Source organism: Terrapene carolina, unplaced genomic scaffold, assembly GCF_002925995.2.
Source record: "Terrapene carolina triunguis isolate 2854851 unplaced genomic scaffold, T_m_triunguis-2.0 Scaffold558, whole genome shotgun sequence".
NCBI lineage: Eukaryota > Metazoa > Chordata > Testudines > Emydidae > Terrapene > Terrapene triunguis.
Window position 1 is genome coordinate 14,102,418 of NW_020664909.1, and position 22,953 is coordinate 14,125,370.

General features: G+C 43.2%; 1 protein-coding gene across 1 annotated transcript in view; it reads left to right on the forward strand.

Moving 5' to 3' along the window:
* The window catches only part of PTGFRN (prostaglandin F2 receptor inhibitor), a 92,592-nt gene that overhangs the window by 38,043 nt on the left and 31,596 nt on the right, over positions 1-22,953 (forward strand). Inside the window, exons 4-5 of the mRNA XM_024209462.2 lie at positions 5,458-5,841; positions 12,289-12,714. Coding sequence (XP_024065230.1) covers positions 5,458-5,841; positions 12,289-12,714 — 810 coding nt within the window. The remainder of the gene's footprint in view (positions 1-5,457; positions 5,842-12,288; positions 12,715-22,953) is intronic.

The window sequence follows — 22,953 nt, forward strand, 5'->3', positions numbered from 1 at the left end:
CTGCCAAAGTGTGGGGTTGTGGGAGTTGTAACAGTGATGCATCTTATCATGTAGTAGTTGGTGGAAGAATAGGCATGATGTCCCCTCAGAAATACGAGAGTGATAGTAGTTTAGGAAGTGTGTGTGACAGACTGACAATGTCCTGAATAAACTTTATGGAATTAAGACAAACTATTGAATTAAGTTAAATTTATTTAGTTGGGTTTGGTACCTTTGGGGTCCAAAATGCAATTGTTTGTGTTACTGTAGAATTGTATGTAACTTTTCTAGGGACTTGACTAATGTAAATGTTAGGAACTTCAAAAGACTTTTTTGGACAATGCGTGTAAAGTAGATTTCCTAGAATATACGGGGTGGGGGGGTGGCGGTGTGAGGAGAATGCAAATTATCCACTTTGAATCCTCCCTTTTGAAGCTACAACCAGGGGAGGAAAACCAATTGTCCACTATCTACCTGCTCCTGGAAACTCCAGCTCTAAGACGCCTGAACTGTATAAAAGATGTTATGAGGGTGCTGATTGTGAGCTGAAGCTGTGATGAACTTGTGACCATAAAATCTGGATGGGGTGTGGAAGTATTATGCTGCTAGAGGCTGCGTTAGGGTTGGGTGATTATCTGGTGAGCTTACCACAATGCATGTAGATTCTTTAGTGTTTTCTCTGTAGTGCTTTTTATTTTAAGAATAAAATAGGTGTGGTCATTTATACCTCTGTTATCAGTCTCTGAAAAGAAAGCAAATAGGTGAGGTTGGGCAGCCTGCTTGTGTTGGGAATAACACAGTGTAGGCAGGGAGCTTGGCAGCCTGGAAATTCCCCGGTCAGAAGGAAGTGAGGTGTTTGTCTCCACCCAAGAAAGGCAACAGCTGGGGAGCTGGAAGCCTGAGAGGGGGTGCCCTTGCTGGATTGCTGAGGGGAAATATAGGTGCAGTTCTCCTGAACTGTGACAGTGTGTTCAGGCAGTAGAGGAATCTGCAATGTGAAATCCTTTGTCATAGAGAAAACCCAGAACTTAGGGTTAGATAGCTAATTCTGGTTGGTGGGGCTTCGTTGTGAGCTCTGCTGGATCAATCTGCTCCCTCTTCTCTTGGGGTATGTCTGCTAGACAGGAAAGCTCTCAAATGCTCTCTCCAGAGTCCTGGGGTACAATGCTGAGTAAGGGCTCTAATTCTGGCATTGTCTTGTCAAGTTCATAAATTTTTGAGAAGTTGGCTTATGTAGGTGGGGTTTAATCAGTGGTTGAATGAAGGGGGGGGCACTAGGGATCAGCAACAGCAGGGAATGCATTTTTGATGATGATTTTTATTTTGTTATAGGCTTTTAAATTCAGCCTGGTCAATGGCAGCACTAGCAATTTGTCAGGAGCATGAGGACAGTCCTAAATTGCATAAAGTTGAGTAGATCACATCCTCCTCCTTGTATACAATATGGAGGGTGGCCCAGTGTCCCCTGTACATGCCGTATATACCATCATCATTCAACGTGGCCTGAGGGCTTGGCTTTGGAGAGCATTATATGCTGGGTCCTGTAGTCTCTGTAGACTGTACCTCCATATTAAAGACAAAGGTGGACGCAACGTATTCCAGGCTATTTTGGCCGTCCTGGACACTACAGTCTCTTCTGTAAATAAGGAGGTTTGAACCTGCAAAACTGATCTGGTACCGTTAATTTGTGCGCATGGCTAGCTATGTAACTTCATGAACTCGTTACTGCTAACCTTGTCCTATTACCACCTTCCCTTCTATTGTTTGTCACATTTGCTTGCCTTGTTTTAAATTTGATTCTAAGATCTCGGGCACAGGGACTTCCTCTTCTTTCTATGGTTAAGTGCACCACCTAGCATGATGGGACTGTAATCCTGAATGGGGCATTCGGGCCCTTCAGTGATAATAGAACAAAGGAAGCTCAGGAATGTGGGGAGGGGTGAGACTCTTACAAAAGTATCTCTTGGTTTATAAATCCAGTGTTTGAGTTCCCATGGCTTGTGTGAAGATACTTACGTTTCTTGGAAGATCCCTTCATCTTACAGTGGAGTTGTAATATTAGTCTATTACAACCCTACAGAATTACTGTGGAGGTTTTACTAGCCCCCTCTACTCATATCACGATGATCATAACAGGAAAAACTAATGACACCTCAGTCAGCTGTGAGGAGGTACTTGGGGCATGTAGGTGACTGCAACTCTGCAAGTCTGGTATACTGTGGTGTCAGATTGAGCCTTCTGACTTTTCTGTGCTGTCAGATGCAGCGGTAAACTGGGAGAGGAGTAATTCTTGGTTTTAAAGACAAGGGCTTTGATGATTGAAAAAAACCACAGGTTCTTGCATTTATATAGTACCATTCCCAAGAACCCCTAAGTGCTTTACAAACTGATAGACATTATGTACAGGAATGAGCATATAGATAGAAATCACTTCACCCACCATAGAAATGCCCAGCCACCTTCTGAGATGGGCACATGGCCACAGTTAAGGAACATGTAGCAACTCTGCTTGTACGGGGTCTAGTAGAATTGGGCTCTAATCCTTGACTGGGGTCCTTGGGATCCTCAGGTCCCTTAGGACGCCAATCAGGGATTAGAGTCAGTTCAACCAGACAGTGTACAAACAATAGCTCAAACAGTCCTTGGACATGTGGATAAATAAATAGACAAATGAAGGAGAGGGAACAAGGTAACAGACACCTGACTAGTCTTGCAGCAGGAGGTAAATAATAGCACTTGTTAACAAAGCATAGGAGATGCAAAGTGTGGAAGTCCCTCCTAATACACGCTTTTCATTATTTAAACTAGGGCTGTCAAGCGATTAAAAAAATAATTGTGATTAATCATGCAATTAAAATTAATAGCAATTAATCATGGGATTAATTGCGCTGTTAAACAATAATAGAATACTATTTATATAAATATTTTTGGATGTTTTCCACATTTTCAAATATATTAATTTCAATTACAACACCAAATACAAAGTGTACAATGCTCACTTTATATTTTTTGTTATAAATATTTGCACTGTAAAAATAAAAAATAGTATTTTTCAATTCACTTAATACAAGTACTTTGGTGCAATCTCTTTATCGTGAAAGTTGAACTTACAAATGTAGAATTATGTTAAAACAATAACTCCATTCAAAAATAAAACAATGTAAAACTTTAGATCCTACAAGTCCACACAGTCCTACTTCTTGTTCAGCCAATCGCTCAGACAAACAAGTTTGTTTACATTTGCAGGAGATAATGCTGCCCGCTTCTTGTTTACAATATCACCTGAAAGTGAGAACAAGCGTTTACATGGCATTGTTGTTGCTGGTGTCGCAAGATATTTATGTGCCAGATGCGGTAAAGATTCTTATGTCCCTTCATGCTTCAACCACCATTCCATAGGACCTGCTTCCATGCTAATGATGGGTTCTGCTCGATAACGATCCAAAGCAGTGCAGACCAATGCATGTTCATTTTCATTATCTGAGTCAGGTGCCACCAGCAGAAAGTTGATTTTCTTTTTTTGGTGGTTCGAGTTCTGTAGTTTCCGCATTGGTGTGTTGCTCTTTTAAGACTTCTGAAAGCATGTTCCACACCTCGTTCCTCTCAGATTTTGGAAAGCGCTTCAGATTCTTAAACCTTGGGTCGAGTGCTGTAGCTATCTTTAGAAATCTCTCATTGGTACCTTCTTTCCGTCTTGTCAAATCTGCAATGAAAATGTTCTTAAAACGAACAACATGCTGGGTCATCATCCGAGACTGTTATAACATGAAATACATGGCAGAATGCGGGTAAAACACAGAGTAGGAGACCTACAATTCTGCCCCAAGGAGTTCAGTCAGAAATTTAAGTAACACAGTATTTTTTTAACGAGCATCATCAGCATGGAAGCATGTCCTCTGGAATGGTGGCCAAAGCATGAAGGGGCATACAAATGTTTAGCATATCTGGCATGTAAATACCTTGCAATGCCGGCTACAAAAGTGCCTAGTGAACGCCTGTTCTCACTTTCTGGTGACATTGTAAATAAGAAGCGGGCAGCATTATCTCCTGTAAATGTAAACAAACTTGTTTGTCTGAGCGTTTGGCTGAACAAGAAGTGGGACTGAGCGGACTTGTAGGCTCTAAAGTTTTACATTGTTTTGTTTTTGAGTGCAGTTGTGTAACAAAAAAAAATCTACATTTATAAGTTGCGCTTTCACGATAAAGAGAGTGCACTATGGTACTTGTATGAGATTAATTGAAAAATACTATTTCTTTTGTTTATCATTTTTACTGTGCAAATATTTATAATAAAAATAATAAAGTGAATACTGTACACTTTGTATTCTGTGTTGTAATTGAAATCAATAAATTTGAAAATGTAGAAAAACATCCAAAATATTTAATAAATTTCAATTGGTATTCTATTGTTTAACAGTGCGATTAAAATGGTGATTAATCGCAATTAATTTTTATTTGTTTACTCTCAGTTAACTCACGTGATTATCAACAGCCCTTATTTAAACTAAACTAAAGTGATGCTGTCATCAGCTTTGCAGCCTACATCACAAAGGTCCTCTCTGAATGCTGGCTGTGACCATGAGTTCTGTGGACTGAGTACAACCACTGGCCAGGAGAGGAACCTGTTAAATGCTTTGGGTAAGTTTCCCAGGGCTGAAGAAGAGCTCAGTGTAGCTTGAAAGCTTGTCTCTCTCACCAGCAGAAGTTGGTCCAATAAATGATAATAGCTCACCCACCTTCTCTCTCTAATATCCTGGGACTGACATGGCGACAACAACACTGAGTAGCTATTTGCATTGCTGTAAAATCTATAGTGTATGTTGGACACTGTAGTATGTGAAGAAGCAGCAGTCTATGGAACTACCATTGTCCTCTGTGCACTTTCATTTCTGGTCTCAGCAAGCCCCTTAAGGTGAGTCAGGAGTTCAAGATTTGGCCATGGCTGCTTGCATTAAGTCACACTTCACTTTCTGTAGCTGCTGCTGCTTCTTTTTTCCCCCTCTTTTTATTTTTATTTATTTATTTTTGTTGGTCATAGGAGCTAAGAGTTGTTTAGATGGAGGCTAAATTCAGCTCTGATATAAATGGGTGCACTTCAGTAGGAGTTCTGCCTTCTGTGAATTAGGCCCCAGGTGTCTCAGCACCACTGTAAGATAAGGAAATATTATTCCCATTTTTCTCTTGGGGAAGCAAGTGCAGAGGTTGTTCCTTGCCTAAACACACACACAGGAAGTATGTGGCAAAGCTGGGAATAAAAACTCAAGTCTTGATTTCTCCCTCCCATGTCCTAACTCCTATACACACTGATAGTTTGCAACTTTTTTAGATAGGTACAAACCTGTAGTCAAGTCACTAAGCACTGAAAGCAGAGAGCTGAAGTTACTTGAGAACTTGCAGTACCAGAGCATTAGGCACTAAATAGTTTGAGACAAACTCTTGAAAATAACACTTGTCTTTTCTTGTTTTTTAATATTCAAGTTCTGGATGTGCTTATTGCCACAAGCAACATGTCTGTGACTGAAAGGGACTCCCTGGACCTAACCTGCAACATCACAACAGACAGAAGTGGCATCTTCCAAGCTCAGGTGACGTGGTACTTCAGTGAGTCACGTGATGATACCTTGTCGGATGCCCAGGTTTTGTTGAGTGTGGACCGTGATTCTGTGGTCAGCGACTCTCCCCTCATCAGCCTGAGTCACGTGGATAGAAATTCCTATCACCTGCTGATGCGTGATGTGGGTGTGGAAGACTCTGGCTACTATTTCTGCCAAGCAGCTGTCTGGGTGCCACAGCACAATGGGAGCTGGCACAAAGTGGTGGAGAAGACATCTTCACCAGTCAGCGTGGTGGTGACAGCATTAGGTGAGTGGCTCCATCCTGAGGCTCAACAGATAATGAGCCATTCTTTTCCTGTGTTCAATTCCACTATAGAGTATGCAGGGCAAAGACATTACAGGGTCTGTTCTGGGCACCCCACTATCCCTCTGACCACAGATATGGAAAAAGGTTCCTGTGCCAGGGTCTTTTTATCCATGTCCCTTGCGATACAGATCCATTCACATCCACTCTTCTGGCCTCTGTTGTCATGTATTTTAGGAAAGAGAGGCATGCTGGAGATTTGCCAGGAGCCTAAAGGCCTTGTACTACAACCTACATAAACTGGTGAACTTTGGAGCTTCCACACCTTTGGTAGCCTGATAACAGTCCCTATGGGGACGGTTATATTTATTCTTTTATGACCAGTTGTTCCATAAGTGTGACGTAGTAATCTGTTCTGTAAAGGTTTTTATACTGCACTCACTGAATGCCTCAATATTCAGACGGATGGTATTTGTTTGCAGGTGACCATTAATGTAAGTTAATTTTCTATTCACTGTAAGTAAGTTTTAAGATTTTAGAAATGAGTGAATTTTTCTAATTTAAACTTACAAATATACAAAGAATTGTCTCTTTGGCTGTACACAGGACTACCAAGCCAGGCAATCTTCGTACAGTAACTTCTCGTGGCTCACTCACTAAATTTACGACTGGATTAGACACTTGTGGTTACTGACCTTATATTTACTTTTTAGTGGCCTCCCCTATATTACTTTATTATAGAGACCCTTAATACCATATGACGGGTGGCTGACCTGTGGCTCCGGAGCCACATGCGGCTCTTCAGAAGTTAGTATGCTGCTCCTTGTATAGGCACCGACTCCGGGGTTGGAGCTACAGGCGCCAACTTTCCAATGTGCCGGGGGGTGCTCCCAGCTCAACCCCTGGCTCTGCCACAGACCCTGCCTCCACTCCACTCCTTCCCATCCCCTCCCCTGAGCCTGCAGTGCTCTCACTCCTCTCCCCCCCCACCCCGCTGAGCCTCCTGCATGCCACGAAACAGCTGATCGGGAGGTAGTAGAGCGAGAGGAAGGCGCTGATCAGCGGAGCTGCTGGTGGGTGGGAGGTGGTCAGGGGTGGGGGGAAATTATGGGGGGCTGCTGACGTATTACTGTGGCTCTTTGGCAATGTACATTGGTAAATTCTGGCTCCTTCTCAGGCTCAGGTTGGCCACCCCTGCCATATGACATCAAGGGACTTGTTTTACAAGTCAAAGGTCATACCATGTGTCACTTAGGAGTATGTCATGTCTTCCAGTTCAGATGGTATGTTAAAAATCCTTGAATTACATCTGTGATATCAGGTTTCAGAGTGGTAGCCGTGTTAGTCTGTATCAGCAAAAACAATGAGGAGTCCTTGTGGTACCTTAGAGACGAACAAATTTATTTGGACATAAGCTTTCGTGGGCTAGAACCCACTTCAGCAGATGCATGAAGTGAAAAATACAGGAGCAGGTATAAATACATGAAAGGATGGGGGTTGCTTTACCAAGGCTACGTCTTCACTACAGGGGGGGGTCGATTTAAGATACGCAAATTATTCGATGTATCGCAGCCGACTTACCCCGCTGTGAGGACGGCGGCAAAATCGACCTCCGCGGCTTCCCGTCGACGGCTCTTACTCCCACCTTCGCTGGTGGAGTAAGAGCGTCGATTCGGGGATCGATTGTCGCGTCCTGACGGGACGCGATAAATCGATCCCCGAGAGGTCGATTTCTACCCGCCGATTCAGACGGGTAGTGTAGACCTGCCCCAAGTGTGAGGTCAGTCTAACGAGATAAATCAATTAACAGCAGGATACCAAGGGAGGAAAAATAACTTTTGAAGTGGTAAGAGAATGGCCCATTACAGACAGTTGACAAGAAGGTGTGAGTAACAGTAGGGAGAAATTAGTATTGGGGAAAATAGGTTTAGGTTTTGTAATGACCCAACCACTCCCAGTCTTTATTCAGGCCTAATCTGATGGTATCCAGTTTGCAAATTAATTCCAGTTCTGCAGCTTCACATTGGAGTCTGTTTTTGAAGTTTTGTTGTTGAAGAATTGCCACTTTTAGGTCTGTTGTTGAGTGACCAGAGAGATTGAAGTGGTCTCCTACTGGTTTTTGAATGTTATGATTTCTGATGTCAGATTTGTGTCCATTTATTCTTTTGTGTAGACACTGTCCGGTTTGGCCAATGTACATGGCAGAGGGGCTTTGCTGGCACATGATGGCATATATCACATTGGTAGATGTGCAGGTGAACGAGCCCTGGATGGTGTGGCTGATGTGACTAGGTCCTATGATGGTGTCCCTTGAATAGATATGTGGACAGAGTTGGCACCGGGGTTTGTAGCAGGGTTTGGTTCCTGGGTTGGTGTTTTTGTTGTGTGGTGTGTAGTTGCTGGTGAGTATTTGCTTCAGGTTGGGGGGCTGACTGTAGGCGAGGACTGGCCTGTCTCCCAAGGTCTGTGAGAGTGAGGGATCGTCCTTCAGGATAGGTTGTAGATCCTTGATGATGTGCTGGAGAGGTTTTATTTGGGGGCTGTAGGTGACGGCTAGTGGCGTTCTGTTACTTTCTTTGTTGGGCCTGTCTTGTAGTAGGTGACTTCTCGGTACCTTTCTGGCTCTGTCAATCTGTTTCTTCACTTCACCAGGTGGGTATTGCAGTTTTAAGAAGGCTTGATTACAAAACCTAAACTTAATTTCCCCAATACTAATTTCTCCCTACTGTTACTCACACCTTCTTGTCAACTGTCTGTAATGGGCCACTCTCTTACCACTTCAAAAGTTATTTTTCCTCCCTTGGTATCCTACTGTTAATTGATTTATCTTGTTAGACTGACCTCACACTTGGTAAAGCAACCCCCATCCTTTCATGTATTTATACCTGCTCCTGTATTTTTCACTTCATGCATCTGATGAAGTGGGCTCTAGCCCACGAAAGCTTACGCCCAAATAAATTTGTTAGTCTCTAAAGTGCCACAAGGACTCCTCATTACATGTGATATCAGTTAACTCTTGTGGACAGGATTATGATGTAGAATTATAGAAGCTGGAGATGGAAAAGGACGTGGTAGGCTCATCTAGCCCACCTCAGCTGCAAGAGCAGGATCGTATTCTCCCCACGCTCAGAGGTGAATGTGTTCTTAGATTGATATTCCATTGTGTCTTGCCTACACCAGAGATGGTGAGTTAACCAGCTTTTGCTCTGCATTACCCTGGCTGAACTCTTAAGCTACAAAGATCCTGTTTTTATGCAAATATCCTGAGAAGCGAACAGTCACACTGGAGTGAGCCAGAAAACCAAACCTAAGCAGAATTTCTAAAGAGCTGTATTGTTCAGTTTGCCATGACATGTCAGTATCTCTCAACGAATGATTAAAACAATTTCTTTATTTGACTTTTGCATTTAGGATCTAAATTACTTTTGACAGCATTTCAAACCCAGAGGGGGAGGAGGGGACATTTCTACCCTATGCTAAAATCCAGAAAGTACTGATTATCTTTGAGTTAAATGAGCCTAGTGCCAGTTAGTGCCCAGGCTGGTGTGCAAGTTACCCCACTCCCCCCAGTTCTGCCAGTGCACTCAGTTGTGGCTTGAAGCCTCCTACTGTTCCAGTTCAGAGCCATTCCTGATCAGACACTGGCAGTAATGCCAAACTGTGGTGCCGGTCTGAGGATTAGAATGGAGGCCAACAAGCCTAAATTAGGGTCTGAACCCAGGTACTCAGAAGCGAATGGCCAAGTCACGAGGCTGACGGTCCCACTGAGACCCCTTTGGGTTACTCTTTATTTCCCATATGCATTGTAGGGAGAATAGACCTACTTTTTGGCATCTCCAAAACAGTAAATAGCCATTAACATTTTAAAAATGTTCCTAATATGCTTTAAGAGATGGATGCCATTGCTATCCTGTGCTGGTGCCCTTCTTCCTTTCAAACCATCATCTGGCCATTCCCAACTTCCCGTTACATTTCTGGGCTTCAAAACCTGGCTGCAGAAGGTCACTTTTGTCTCTGGTCTGAAGCATCGCTTAGGCTGGCGGAAATTTCCTGTCCTTTCTCTCACCGCCTAGCTGAGGTGCAGGAGTGTATAAAAGCTACTCCTCAGACGATACTGCTGCCTAGGGCTGTGAGGGGGTGGGAGAAGAGTTCTCAGCATGTGAGGTTCTAAACTGCATCCTAAACTCACCACTAACCCCCTCCTCCTTGATTGAAGTTCAATGCTAACGTGGTATTAAGTCACTGAACTGTCAGTGAGGCTGTTCGTTGACAGCTGACAGAGTGGAGGAATGAGGCTTATCCAGGGAGCCTTTTATTCCTTTTAAATCCTCTGTCTGAGAGTGTCTGTCAGTGTGACGTGCCTAGCCGGAGTGGTGCTGTCAAAGCCAAAACTCTCCCTAGCAATCCTTCCTCCTCCTCAATAATAATAATAATTAATAATTAATACTAATACCAAAGTGATTAGCTGAAAACTGTTTCTTTCAGCTCTTTTCTCATCCTGTTCCCGGCCTGAGAAGAACTTCAGCCTTCAAACTCTCCCATCTTTGTACCAAGCTGCTAAAGCAGTCACAGGATACAACCTTCTGTAGCTACCACTCTTGAATTGTAACCCCTCTGGCTTTGGAGGGGTCAGATTACTGCAGTATGGTTTGAGTAACTTGTCCTTCAGTTTCAAGTCTTGAAGACTATTGCTGTGTGTAAATAAGATGTGAGGAGTGGTCTAGCTGTCTAGGATGTGTGGGGATTTAGTTCTCTCAAGGATTGCGGTGCTGGGTCTCATGGCCTCCCACACAGACCTGTTATTTGACAGTGGAACCAGAATTCTGTGCATTATTTTTTTTAGGCCTTGTTTATACTGGGAATTTTAGGAAAATTTCCCACCGTTACTGGTGCTAGCAACCATGGAAGCAGTAGTGTAAACTAGTTTCTTGCATTTTTACCCTTGTCATCTAATCCTGTAAAAACCAATGATTAAAACAACTGATGTCTAGTCTACACTAGTGCTCCCATGGTTGCTAGCACTGATGAAGCTGCACTAGTAATAGCAACTGCAGGAGATTCCCTTAAGATTTCCAGTGCAGATGTAGCCAGATTAAGTGGAATTGTACTATCAAATGTTCCCAGAGACTATTAGTGCACCTGGAGAGAAAAGGCGCTAGGGCTTATCTCCTAGCGTTTCCACTAACATGTTCTAGTGCCATGTTTCAGAGGTGGCTACACTTTAGACTTGCATTTTCTTCTCTGTCCCAATTATAGACAATTACTGTTTCTGAGATTAATACATCAACCACAAGATAAAGGAATAAAGAATAAATTTGTTGAAAACAAAAACAAAATGTTGGGATATTTAGTCAGAAAATAGTAGGAAGTTTAGTGTTGTTTTTCAAGTAACATTAAAAAAAGTAATACAGGAAAAATAAGTCTTTTCTTATTGGTAGAAAAGCACTTATTTCCATAACTAAAATTCAGTGCTGAGATTCTTACCATAGTATCTCAGTTCACAAGCCTGTGGTCTGCTGTCTCTGTAATCTAGTAGAGAACAAAGTCATGCAACCTTGTCTCATCATTTCCTGGGTCAGGACAATCATCTTTTCCAACCTTAGATTCAGCCGCTCAGCTCTTAAACTATGAACTTTGAGAGATTCCAGCTCCATACAGGTTGTACCACTTCACAGTTCAAACTCAAAATTGCTTTTGGTACATTCATCCTTGGTTGTCATGTTAACCAGCTAAACATTCCAGGATGCTTGTTGGAGTTAACCCTGACAAGGTGTTGGCGTTGTCCAGGGCCAAGGCAGGAGTTGGTACTGGGGATCTGTGGGGCGTGGGACAGTAAGTGGGAAGGGGTGGTGTCTGGGGATGGCCGTTTTATCCTGGACAGGTAGAGGAGATGGGGTGTCACTGGAGTCTCAACCGATCACTTTTCAACTTGAGAATGAAGAGTCCCAAGTTGTACACTCATCCTGAGCTCTCTTGGGAAACACAGAAGGTGATTTAAAATCTGAGACTGAAACCTGCACACTTGGATGTTGGAGAACAGGCCAGGGAAGGAAACGTTATTTCTCAGATGCCACGTCACCTTGAGAGGCTTTGGACCTGATTTTCTGAAGTGCTGGACTCCGGTAACTCCAGCTAAAGTCCATGAGAGCTGAGAATCAAGCTCAGTGAGTAAGTTGGATGTCTAAAATAAAAGGCCACTTATGAAAATGTTGGTCTCTGGGACTTGCTGATGGTCACACAAATCTATGGCAGAGCCAGAGTCCAGGTTCCCAGTCCTCTGATTTTACAAATCTTCTATATTTAGCCCACATGCTTTTTATGTGTCATGTTTGATAGCTCCAGATATCAGGACTGCACTTGGTTTTCACTGTTACCTTGGTGTTTCCTTTTTACTTGCTACTTTTAACATGTTCTCTTGGCTTTCTTCCCACTTTCCCAATTCCCTTGCAGAGCTGGACTACCAGATAGTTCTGAATGCTTCTAAAACACCTAAATTTTCAGATGACCCCACAGAACTGGAGTGCAGGATCATGAATGCACAGAACACAGAAGCAAACCTACGTTTGACGGTCTCCTGGTACTACAGAATGCGCCTGCGCAGTGACGCTGTTGTGACGGATGAACTTCTTGCCACTATGGATGCAGACTGGACGTTGCAGGTTGGGGATAAGAGCAGAGAGAGGACCCAGAATGGGGAAATAATTTTCTCTAAACAGGCCGTGGATACTTTCAGTTTACGAATCCAGTGGACTTCTGAAGCAGACAGAGGGGATTATTACTGTGTCGTCTCTGCCTGGAGCTGGCACCACAACAACAGCTGGGTAAAGAGCAAGGATGTGACTTCCATGCCGGTCAGTGTTTTCTGGGCTACCCAAGGTAAGTACTTCACACTTACTGGTTTAAATCTCTTGCTGCTGGTAGCTGCTGATTTCTTAGCTTTCTCTTATACAGCACCTGTCATCCAGAAGTATTCCAGTGGGCTTTGGAAGCTACGTGTATATATACATTTAGGATTTGTTTCATCCACTACAGAATTGTAGCCCCTTCTGGAGTGAAAGGGAGCAACTACTTAATGGTACTAACAGTATCATGGAATGCTTTGGACAGGAAGTGAAGAATAACACTGTATCCATCAAACTGCAGTGGGAATTTAGGAAGGCAGAATGTAACTTTCAGAACTGGAATCAGGCCAGGGCACTGAGGTTATTGTGCCTTCTATTAAGAAAAATGTCATGGTACACAAAGCTCAAGCGGTCAGGATCTTTATCTCCCACGTAAAGATTTTTCCAGGATGCATCTCGTTGCCAACAACTGGGACATTCTCTTTGCCTCTGTAATGCCTTTATTGTTAAGCCGGTAACCTGTGCTTGGTACTTTGTAAGGCCCAAAATGAAGACCATCCATGCCTTGACAAGCTTACAGCCTGGACGCTGTAGTCTTCTCCCTCCCATCCTTTACCTGTACGTGCTGGCTTTAAGAAGGCACCACAGAGAAACTTGCAGGCATGCAAGGAACTGGCTTTTGAAAAATAATGGCTAAGTGTGAGAGCCATACAGTGTTGGAATCCCATTTAGAGCTGGTTTGCTGGAAGGAGGGTAACTATGGATGGGCAAGACTTCGACCGTTCATCACTGAGGCCCTATCTACACAGGGGCTAAAAAAAATTACCTCAACCAATTCTAAAAACCAGTTTAAAATGGGTTCAGACTGACTCTGTCTAGCTGGATACTTTTGGGTTGGTCCAAAATATGTTTAAAACAGAGTTTAACAACAGTGTTCCAATTTAGATGTAGGGTCACTGAGTGGGGGATTAGATTAGAACATAGCATTTAGGCAAAAGGCTTTTATAAACTTTCTCTTTGTTTAATGTGTGCATCTTCCAAAATATATTTGCTTAAACAGTCTGATCCCCTCCACCCTTGATTTCCAAAGCCATGTCTAAAACCCAGCTAGCTTGAACCAGTTTAAAATGGCTCAGGTCACAGCCTCAGACTAGAGAGGGACCAAAGGGAATCCCTACAGTGATTCAGTTCCAGCAAAGAGAAGATCTGTAAGAATCATGCATAACGTTCAAAGCACGATTTGTAACCTGGCCTGGGAATGGAGAGGTTTAATCCCTGCAAGATCAAACAAGTTATCATGTTTCTCTGAAGCTTGCTTCTCCAGCAGTGATGTGATCTCATTCATAGGAAAGACCTCACATGGCAGTTAGTCCAATCATTAATATGGCAGGCACTCAGTCTGATCACTAGTAGGTGCAAACAGAAATACCAAGCACCATGCTAATAGAAACATCTGATGAAGAGAACCTGCTTTTGTGGTACAAGGGATGTTGCCCCCAGGAAAATAAGCTGTATGCCACAACATGCAGCGTGTATGTGTGCTGTGTATAACAGTCTTCTGTTCAGCTGGGGCAACCTGGAGCTATGAGATGTCTTTGCCCGTGTTAATTTCTGTGGAAAAAATTGTGGCAGGTGTAAATATTCCTGTTCTGGTACTCTTCCAAAATTTCTGCTAGTTTCACAATATTAACTGATATGCAAGTGTAACTATTGTAGCCCAAGTGCCAGAAGGTTTTCTAAAAAGATATTTACTGGAAAGGAGTGGGGCACTTGCTGACATGAAAGACAACTCTCTCTCTACACATGTGTGCGCACACACACACACAACCTATGTAGTGAGAAAATGAGAAATCTGGTGTGACCATATTAGGACTGACTTACTCCATCCACACTTACTTTTCAGCAATTTGGCTAAAACCTTCTTATCCTTCTCCCCCACCCAGTCAGTTTTGCAAGCAGCAAGGTTCTTCCCTCCTCCCTACCCCAAAGCTCCAGGACCTGATGGTCACCAACATTGTAGCCAGCAGCCACGAAAGAGTTACGCTGCTGCATGCTTTTCTGTTCCTTGTGCTAATTGGTTTAACAAGAATCTTTGGTGATTTTGAGTTCCTGACTGCTCCCAAGCCTAATAACAAGAGAGCAGCCTGCCTCCCGTGTGCTTGCCTAAGGAGAGAACCTTTTGCATGTCCCCTTGGAAGCCAAAAGTTGGCCTGTTCTAAATACAGCTTGTGCCTCCCACTGAGGTTTTTCTGAGATTCTCTCATGGTTAGCAATGCTACACTGGTGCTAGTACAACACTGAGAGAATTTGAGAGACACCGCAGTTTGGGAAAGACCAGTGTCCGTCCATACTTTACAGCAAGGAGGGAAGACTTTGTACTGCATTCATTGATCCATTGGGATACATAGGTGTTCAGTTCCTTGCTGAAACATAAAAGCCACATGTAGAGATTGAGGACTCTTCTTCTGGCTTGTCTTGTGCAGTAACTGTCTTGTTTGTCCATTAATGTGCAATTGTTAATCTACCTTGTTCATTCTCAGGAGACCGATATAGCTTAAAGGCTTTTCTGCTTGCTCAGCTTTGCAAATAGAGCCAGTCATTAAGATACGTCATGACTGGTTTCTGACGACGTCTGTGTAAAGTTCTTCTCTTTGTTTTGAAGGCATCTTGGCTAGATCTAACTTCACTTCACTTTTGTTTATTTTTTTATTTCAACACCGAACATAACTTTTATGTAAACAAACAAACAAAAGTGCTACTAATGGTACCTGAGGTTATTTAATACCAAAGAAATCTGATAGTGAGATATACTGCTTTCATCACAGATGCTTGCATATAAAACAAAGTTGTCTGCTTGCATGGAGATTCCAGGCTGGTTTGGATCTCATGCCTGCTGTTGAATTTGGGTTTGCAGCATGGATGGGAATGTTCGAATGAGAGAGAACTTCTCCTTTCAATTATATTGTTCTTTAGACATCCACACATTCTACAAACACTAGCGGGCTTTGTAAAACCCTCCATTTCTTATACAAAATCTAAATATTTGGCCTAAAATTAGTTGATTTTTCTTGGCCTGAAGTCCCATGCAGCGATCACCCTGGTTTACATTGTGAGCAGAAGCTGCATGATTCTTGTGCTTCAGAAATAACTGAAAATAGAAGTGAAAAGAAATTGTGACCCTTTCACAGCTCTTCTTGATACTTGCTAGTGTAGGACAGATTCATGAGAATTAAGAGTTGATACTCTTCACTTGTAGACTGTGCATTGGAGATGCTTGTATAGTGATTACCCTTACTTTTAACCTTCCAATTTGCCTTAGATAACAGTACCTTGGTGTTTGCAGCACTACCTAGAGGGGGACAGTGCAAATATTGAGGTAGTGTTACTTAAGGCAACTGAAAAAATTTTAAAGGTAACTGCATTAAACGCCAGTCTTGTCAGAACATCTGTTCTAGCCACAATCTCCCTTTTTTCTGTTTTTGTCAGGGTGGGGATTGGTGGAAAAGTGCATTTTTTTCCTCTTTGTTTCTAAACTCTCCCTCCCTTATAACCATCTGTCTTTTCAGTGATTGTCATTATGGCCACATTTTGAATTGATAATTCTCTTTGAAAACTTGTCTTCAGTCAATACCCAGAAGTATATTCTGCACTGTTTGCTAAGGCCTTGAAAAAGTGTACATTAAATAGTAGGAGCAACAAAGGAATACTGTAACTTTTATAGAATTGAAACAGCCAGTCACACAAGTCAGGAAGTACTGCAAGACCGAAGGGAATAATTTGGCTAGGATTTTTTTTGCCTTTGGCCTTGGTCTATTTGGAGTAACACCCAGACTGACCGTAAGTTGGGGCTGTATTCTTGTGGTTTCTTTCCGGGATCTTATCTATTAGTGTTTTTTTTCTGCTGCCAACATAAGCTGTGCCCAATTGTGCCCTTTTGTATATGTAGGTATTAGGTGGATTTCTGTTGCACTTTTGACCCTTTTAATTAATTGGAGGTTCCAGGAGTCTGACTCCGAAGATGAGTTTGTGGGACTACTGCAGATCGGAGGAGATGCGTACCCTAGAAGGATTCAGGTTACATTGCTTGAGGAAAGTTCCTCTTTTTTTTTTTAACCTTTCCGGCCAGTCTTTCTTTAAAGGTTCATAAGTTGCACTATTGCTTAGTATTAGGAAATGTGAAGAAATGTTTTCCCCATTTCATTCTTTACTCAACTTCTGAAGCATTCTCTTTCTAAGTACCAAATAATCTTTGATTTTTCTGTAACCTGCACAACTACCACTGGCTGGTCTGTCCAGAGGGAAATGTTGATGGTGGTGCTGCTCTGCAGTTTGTGTGCTGTGTGCAATGAGAGAGAAAAGCAATATTTCATAGATCACATTAATAGGAGCCCCTATTCTTTCCCCAGTAGCAACTGATGGGGAGTGGTTTTGGGGAGAGCTTTCTGTTTTGATCACGAAAGACATACGAACGGCCATACTGGGTCAAACCAATGGTCCATCCAGCCCAGTATCCTGTCTTCTGACAGTGGCCCGGGCCAGATGCTTCAGAGGGAATGAACAGAACAGGGCAGTTTTTCTGTGATCCAGCTTCTGGCAGTTAGAATAGGGCAATCTGAGCCCTATTTTAGCCTAAATCCATAGCTGGCTACATTGATGATCCCAGCTATGGCAGTGAGTGGCGTACAGTTAGTTGCATACATTAGTGTCAAAAATATTGATGTCTTGTATTAGGGATGCAGAAATGCTCACTCTTTTCCCTTATGTGACCTTTCCTTGCTCCTGTTCAGCAATAACTGTCTAAGCCAGTGGTGGGCAACCTACGGCCCGTCAGAGTAATCCGCTGGCGGGCTGTGAGACAGTGTTTACATTGACCGTCCACAGGCAGGGCCGCCCCCAGTGGCCATGGTTTGCCGTTCCCGGCCAATGAGAGCTGCCGGAAGCAGCGTGGGCCCCAGGGACGTGCTGGCCGCCACTTCCCACAGCTCCCATTGGCCAGGAATGGCAAACTGCTGCCACTTGGAGCTGCGGGCGGCTGTGCCTGCGGATGGTCAATGTAAACACTGTCTCGCGGCCCGCCAGTGGATTACCCTGATGGGCCACAGGTTGCCCACCACTGGTCTAAGCACATGTATGTTTCCTGGTGATCCCTGCTGTGCTTTCTTTTCCTCTTTCTTCTGAAGCAGTCCCTTTTTGATCCTTAGGCTTGGATGAATCAGAAGGTGGATAAACTTGGCTAGATTGAGAATACTGGCTTTGTGTCCCCGCCTATGGCAGCAAGGTACCAAAGGCTATGAAGTGGGATGTAGATAAAGGCAGGCCGGAGTGCCCTATAGAGCAGAACAGTGCTACCTTAATGTGAAATCTAAATAGAACATTTCCTGGGAAGGGAAATGACTCTCTTGGAGTCCTGGGGATGACGGAGTCACTCCAATTGGAGAGGTTGTTCTCTACCCTTTCCTTGGCACTTCTGGGATCAGAGCATCATTGTAAGAACTGGTTTTACAGTGGTCTTGTTCTAGGAGGCTCAGATGTTCTCATGAAGGGGATTGTTCATAGACAAAGGGGGGTTCCATATTAAATCACCATGGCCCTCTGATTTATATTGCAAATGTATATTGTACCTACTGGCACCTTAAGCATGTTTATAAAAAAATCCCTCTGTGTATTAGGTTCTAGAATTGACACGTCAGACTCTCCAAAAGCAAAACAAAAAGCTTCCCACCCATCTTTGAAAATCAGTTCCTCCCACTGTATCCCGTGTGTGCAAAAGCCTGATTGAAGATGTGGGATTTGCAGCATGTCCTGACTGTCAGCCAACTCCAGCTCTATCAGATGAGTCGGAGAAGTGAATCTGAGAAAGGCCTTTTGCTGAAAATGCTTTTCCACAGTAAGCCCTCAAGACATAAACTGTAGATTGTCAACTTGAGTCTTCCAGCTGATTTCAGTTCCCAGCATGAAGCATTTATAAAACAGCTAGGACCCAAAACATACTAGGCTTTATAGTTTAAACCTAAAATCTTGAATTGTACCCAAAAACTAGTCGAAAGCTAGCACAGTTTATGAAGTACAAGTGTAATATGCTCCATGCATGAAACACTAAGTAGGGTAGCCCCAAGAATAGCTCACTGCAGTAATGTAATATGAAGGTGAGAAAGGTGTGGATAGCTGTAGCAATGTGCTTATAAAGTGCAGATGGATAAGAGTATGCTCAGATACTACTGTTTCCTGGAATTCCAGAAGTAACTCAAGGTTCAGTAGGATCAGCAGGCTGTGACCCTTAATAAAAAGCAGATGTATCCCTTCTCTCATGAGAACCAATATTGCCTCTGCCATCTGACTGCTTCCCTTATCCAGTCAGCATCACTCCTGTCTTATCTGGACTGAGCCACAGCCAGTTAGCTCTGATTCAGGCCCTGGTCTCAGACAGGCATTGGGAAAGTCGAGAGAGCACCATTTGGGGGCATGAAAAGGAGATACGGAGCTGAGTGGTGTCCACATGCAACAGTAACTCGACCGCATGTGTGTATAAATCATGACAGTCCCCTAATTACATGATTACAAGGGATAGTATTTCTCAAATGAAATATAAAACATGAAACCACTTTTTTCTATAAACATTACAGACCCATATGGGCCATCTTGCAATTCTCTGTTCTCTTCGGTGTATGCCAGGTATGCCAGGTTGATCATGAAAATTGGGAACAAGAAGCAATACGCCACTCTTATTACAGAGTAAATATAAAATAGCAAAAATTTCCAGCCAAGTCCCTCCCTCCCACCCCACCCCCCAATAGGTAAGGTGGAAAGCAAAAATATTTCAAATATGTATAAACTTTCAAGAATGTTTGTGTTAAACAAATAGGAAATTCAGAGTTAAAGATATAATTCTACAGTTAACCACAGCCACTTAAAACATCAATCACAATCTTAATTCTGTCCCATTTGAGCTAACAAATGCCAAACTCCGACTGGGGAGGTTGGGGGGAGGGGTGGAAGCATTCAGGTACTATGGTAATGATGTAAAACCCTCAAATGAACAGAACATTTCATTACTGTAACCAGTCCTCAGGAGGTGCTAATAAGTTAGCTCTAATGCTGCAGTAGAAACTGGCTTATTTCAAAATGCTCTGCATTGTAGACATTGAAATTACTAGGTTTATCAATTATGACTCTGTTCACTATGTAGTGAAAAGCATTTTAAATTCAAAGTTGTGCTCTGTTCCTCTTTTAAGAGTTAGGAGTTCAAATGGGGATGTATGGCATATACTTAATTAAATTACGTACACTTTATATAACATATCTAAAGATACCTTACATTATTAAAGCCATTTTCAAAGCATGTGGTTTGAGTACATAAATGCTTGGGTAAAGCCATACGTCAAGATGGAAATAGACGAAGGTGCTATTCCTCTGTTCGTTACATACATGGACTGCAGACTTTATTGTGCTTGTATTTATCGACTGAAAACTACTTTAAAATAACCTTCCAGGCAAGATGTTCGTGAGCAAGAGTTGGACAGTTGGTCCATAAATCAAGCTGAGTGTTGTCACCAGCACTCTTAACTGACTTCTTAATTTAAAAATGCATAATTTCTGGAAATGAACTGTTTCCTGTTTCGAAAGCCAGGAGAGGAGCCCTGATCAAGCAGTCCTTAAAAGGAGGTCATTGCAGGCATATGTGAAACCATCAGTAACTGGTCATAAATCATCTGCTAACCACAGTTCCTATGCACCATCCTTTGGAAAGGAGTCCTGATGCTATAAACTTATGGCCTGCCAAAAGGAGTCCCACTTATATGAACCCCCTGTAGGCCCCAAGAATCAGGGGCCCCTCTCCTAAAGAGCCTAGGAGTGGAGCCACATCCCTGTCAACTTCCTAAGGGCCACTGGCCTGGGGCTGTCCTAAGATCTGCAGGAAAGGGAGATGTATGGGGTTTGCAGGAGACTTGAAGGTGATCAAAATCCAGTGGAAGAACTTCCCCCTACCTTGCCTCTTGCAGTTGTCTGGTTTCTCTGGAGCAGGTCATGTGAAGAACTTCTTCCTCACCCTCCTTGCTGCCTTCTAATCCTCCACAGAGTTGGTGGGCTGTCTCCCATTTCTCTGTGATTCTCCCCTCCCCTTTACTCCCCCATGAGTCTTGCTCTTCAGCCACCTGACACGTGGTGGTTGAGGAGCCTAAGTAGGCTCATTGGATGGGCTCAGTAAGGGTTTTTAGGGTGGAGATTGTGGTCCCAGGGAATGAAGAACCTCTTCCCTGCTGCCCCCTCTCTGGACCCTGTGCAAGGGTGGGGGAAGCAGAACTGTGACCAAGAGGACAAGGTGAGGGCTGGGGCAGGAAGGGAGGCAAGGAAAGAGATCATTCAGGTTCCCTGCCTGAGGCCCAGGAAGTGGCAGGGAGGTGATAGTCCCCTTCTGTGCTGCTTCCCCTTCCTCCTCAGATCTCCCAAAGCCCCCTCAGTAGACCTTATAGTAGTGATACTCAGATCTCAGTGGTAAAAGCATCCTGATTGGTTAATAACTTAGGTTGGTTACACTGCTCTACAGCCAAAATGCTTCTGAAATAAATGTAGTCAAACTTTACTAATTCTGGGTCACTGAGAACGAAAATGATGCTTAAAATTGTTGATTGGCTCTAGTTTTCAAGATATGCTATTGGGTCAGTATATACGACCCTTGACTTGGGAATGGCGGAGGATAAGTGAGTTATAAAGGGAAAGGATCTCAATTTAAACCAGAAATGACTAAAATACATCTTTGACTGGATCTATGAATAAATCTATGACTGGGTTTGGACAGTACTTGCTTTTTAGGCAAAACAATGAATGATGCAATCTGAAGCTGGTATTGCGTCATACATGATATGAATTGCATCATGTTATTCCTAGAAGTCATGGATGATGCAATCATAACGAAGCTTACATCACTCTGCTGAACAAATTGCCCTATATCAGCTCTAGAAATCATACAGTGTCGTGCTCTCTTATTTGTCAGTGTTTGATTTTGCAAAGGGACACATTTCTGTTTAGCCAAAGTGAGCAGAGATGCCTCGTACTTGTGTGAACAGTGCAGATAACTTCTGCTATGTTTGTGGTGAAGTGACTTTTGCATCCCAAAAGCGCAGTATAACCACTATGGTTAAGAAAGCCTATCACCTTTATTTTGGCTGCTAAATTGGAGATCAGGACAAGAGGTGGGCCCCACACATATGCTGCAACACTTGTGCAACAAATCTTCGCCAGTGGTTGAACAGGAAAAGGAAGTCTATGCCTTTTGCAGTGCCAATGATTTGGAGGGAGCCAACAGATCATACCAGCAATTGTTACTTCTGCATGGTGCCTCCAGTTGGGGAAGGTGTGTCAAAGAAGAAAAAGTGGACTGTGCATTATCCAAACATTCCATCAGCTATACGCCAAGTACCCCACGGAGAAGGACTGCCGGTTCCTGATGCACCAGAATCATTCTCACTTGAGTCAGACGAGGAAGAGGATGAAACTTCTGGTCCTGAACCATCAATGTCACAGGACCCACATTTTCTCCCATCCTCCTCCTCTGAACCACACCTCATAACACAAGGTGAACTGAATGACCTTGTCAGGGATTTGGAACTACCCAAGAGTAAGGCAGAGCTGTTGGGCTCCAGACTACAGCAGTGGAATCTCCTGGCAGGTGATGTTAGGGTTTCCATGTTCCGTGACCGTCAAAAGGATCTTGTCCCATTCTTCTTCATGGAAGCTGATCTTGTAGTCTGCAACAACATCGATGGTGTGACGGCAGCCCTCAACATCGTTCACGATCCAGATGAGTGGAGATTGTTCATTGATTCATCGAAGACGAGTCTTAAAGCTGTTTTACTGCATAATGGCAATGTTTTGCCATCAATTCCAGTTGGTCATGCAGTCCATATGAAGGAAACCTATGACAACATGAAACAACTTTTGAGGTGCATAAACTATGACCAACATCAGTGGCAGCTTTGTGGCGATTTGAAGGTTGTTGCTCTCTTGCTTGGTCTGCAGACTGGATACACAAAGTACTGCTGTTTTCTCTGCGAATGGGATAGTCGTGCAAGAGATTTCCACTACATCAAGAAAGATTGGCCACTCCGACAGTCATTGGAGCCTGGGAGGAAAAGTGTTCAGCATCCACCACTTGTTGAATCAAGGAAGATTTTGTTACTACCCTTACACATCAAGCTGGGTCTGATGAAGAACTTTGTCAAGGCCATTGACAAAACACAAGCAGCTTTCAAGTACCTCCGTGGAAAATTTCCAA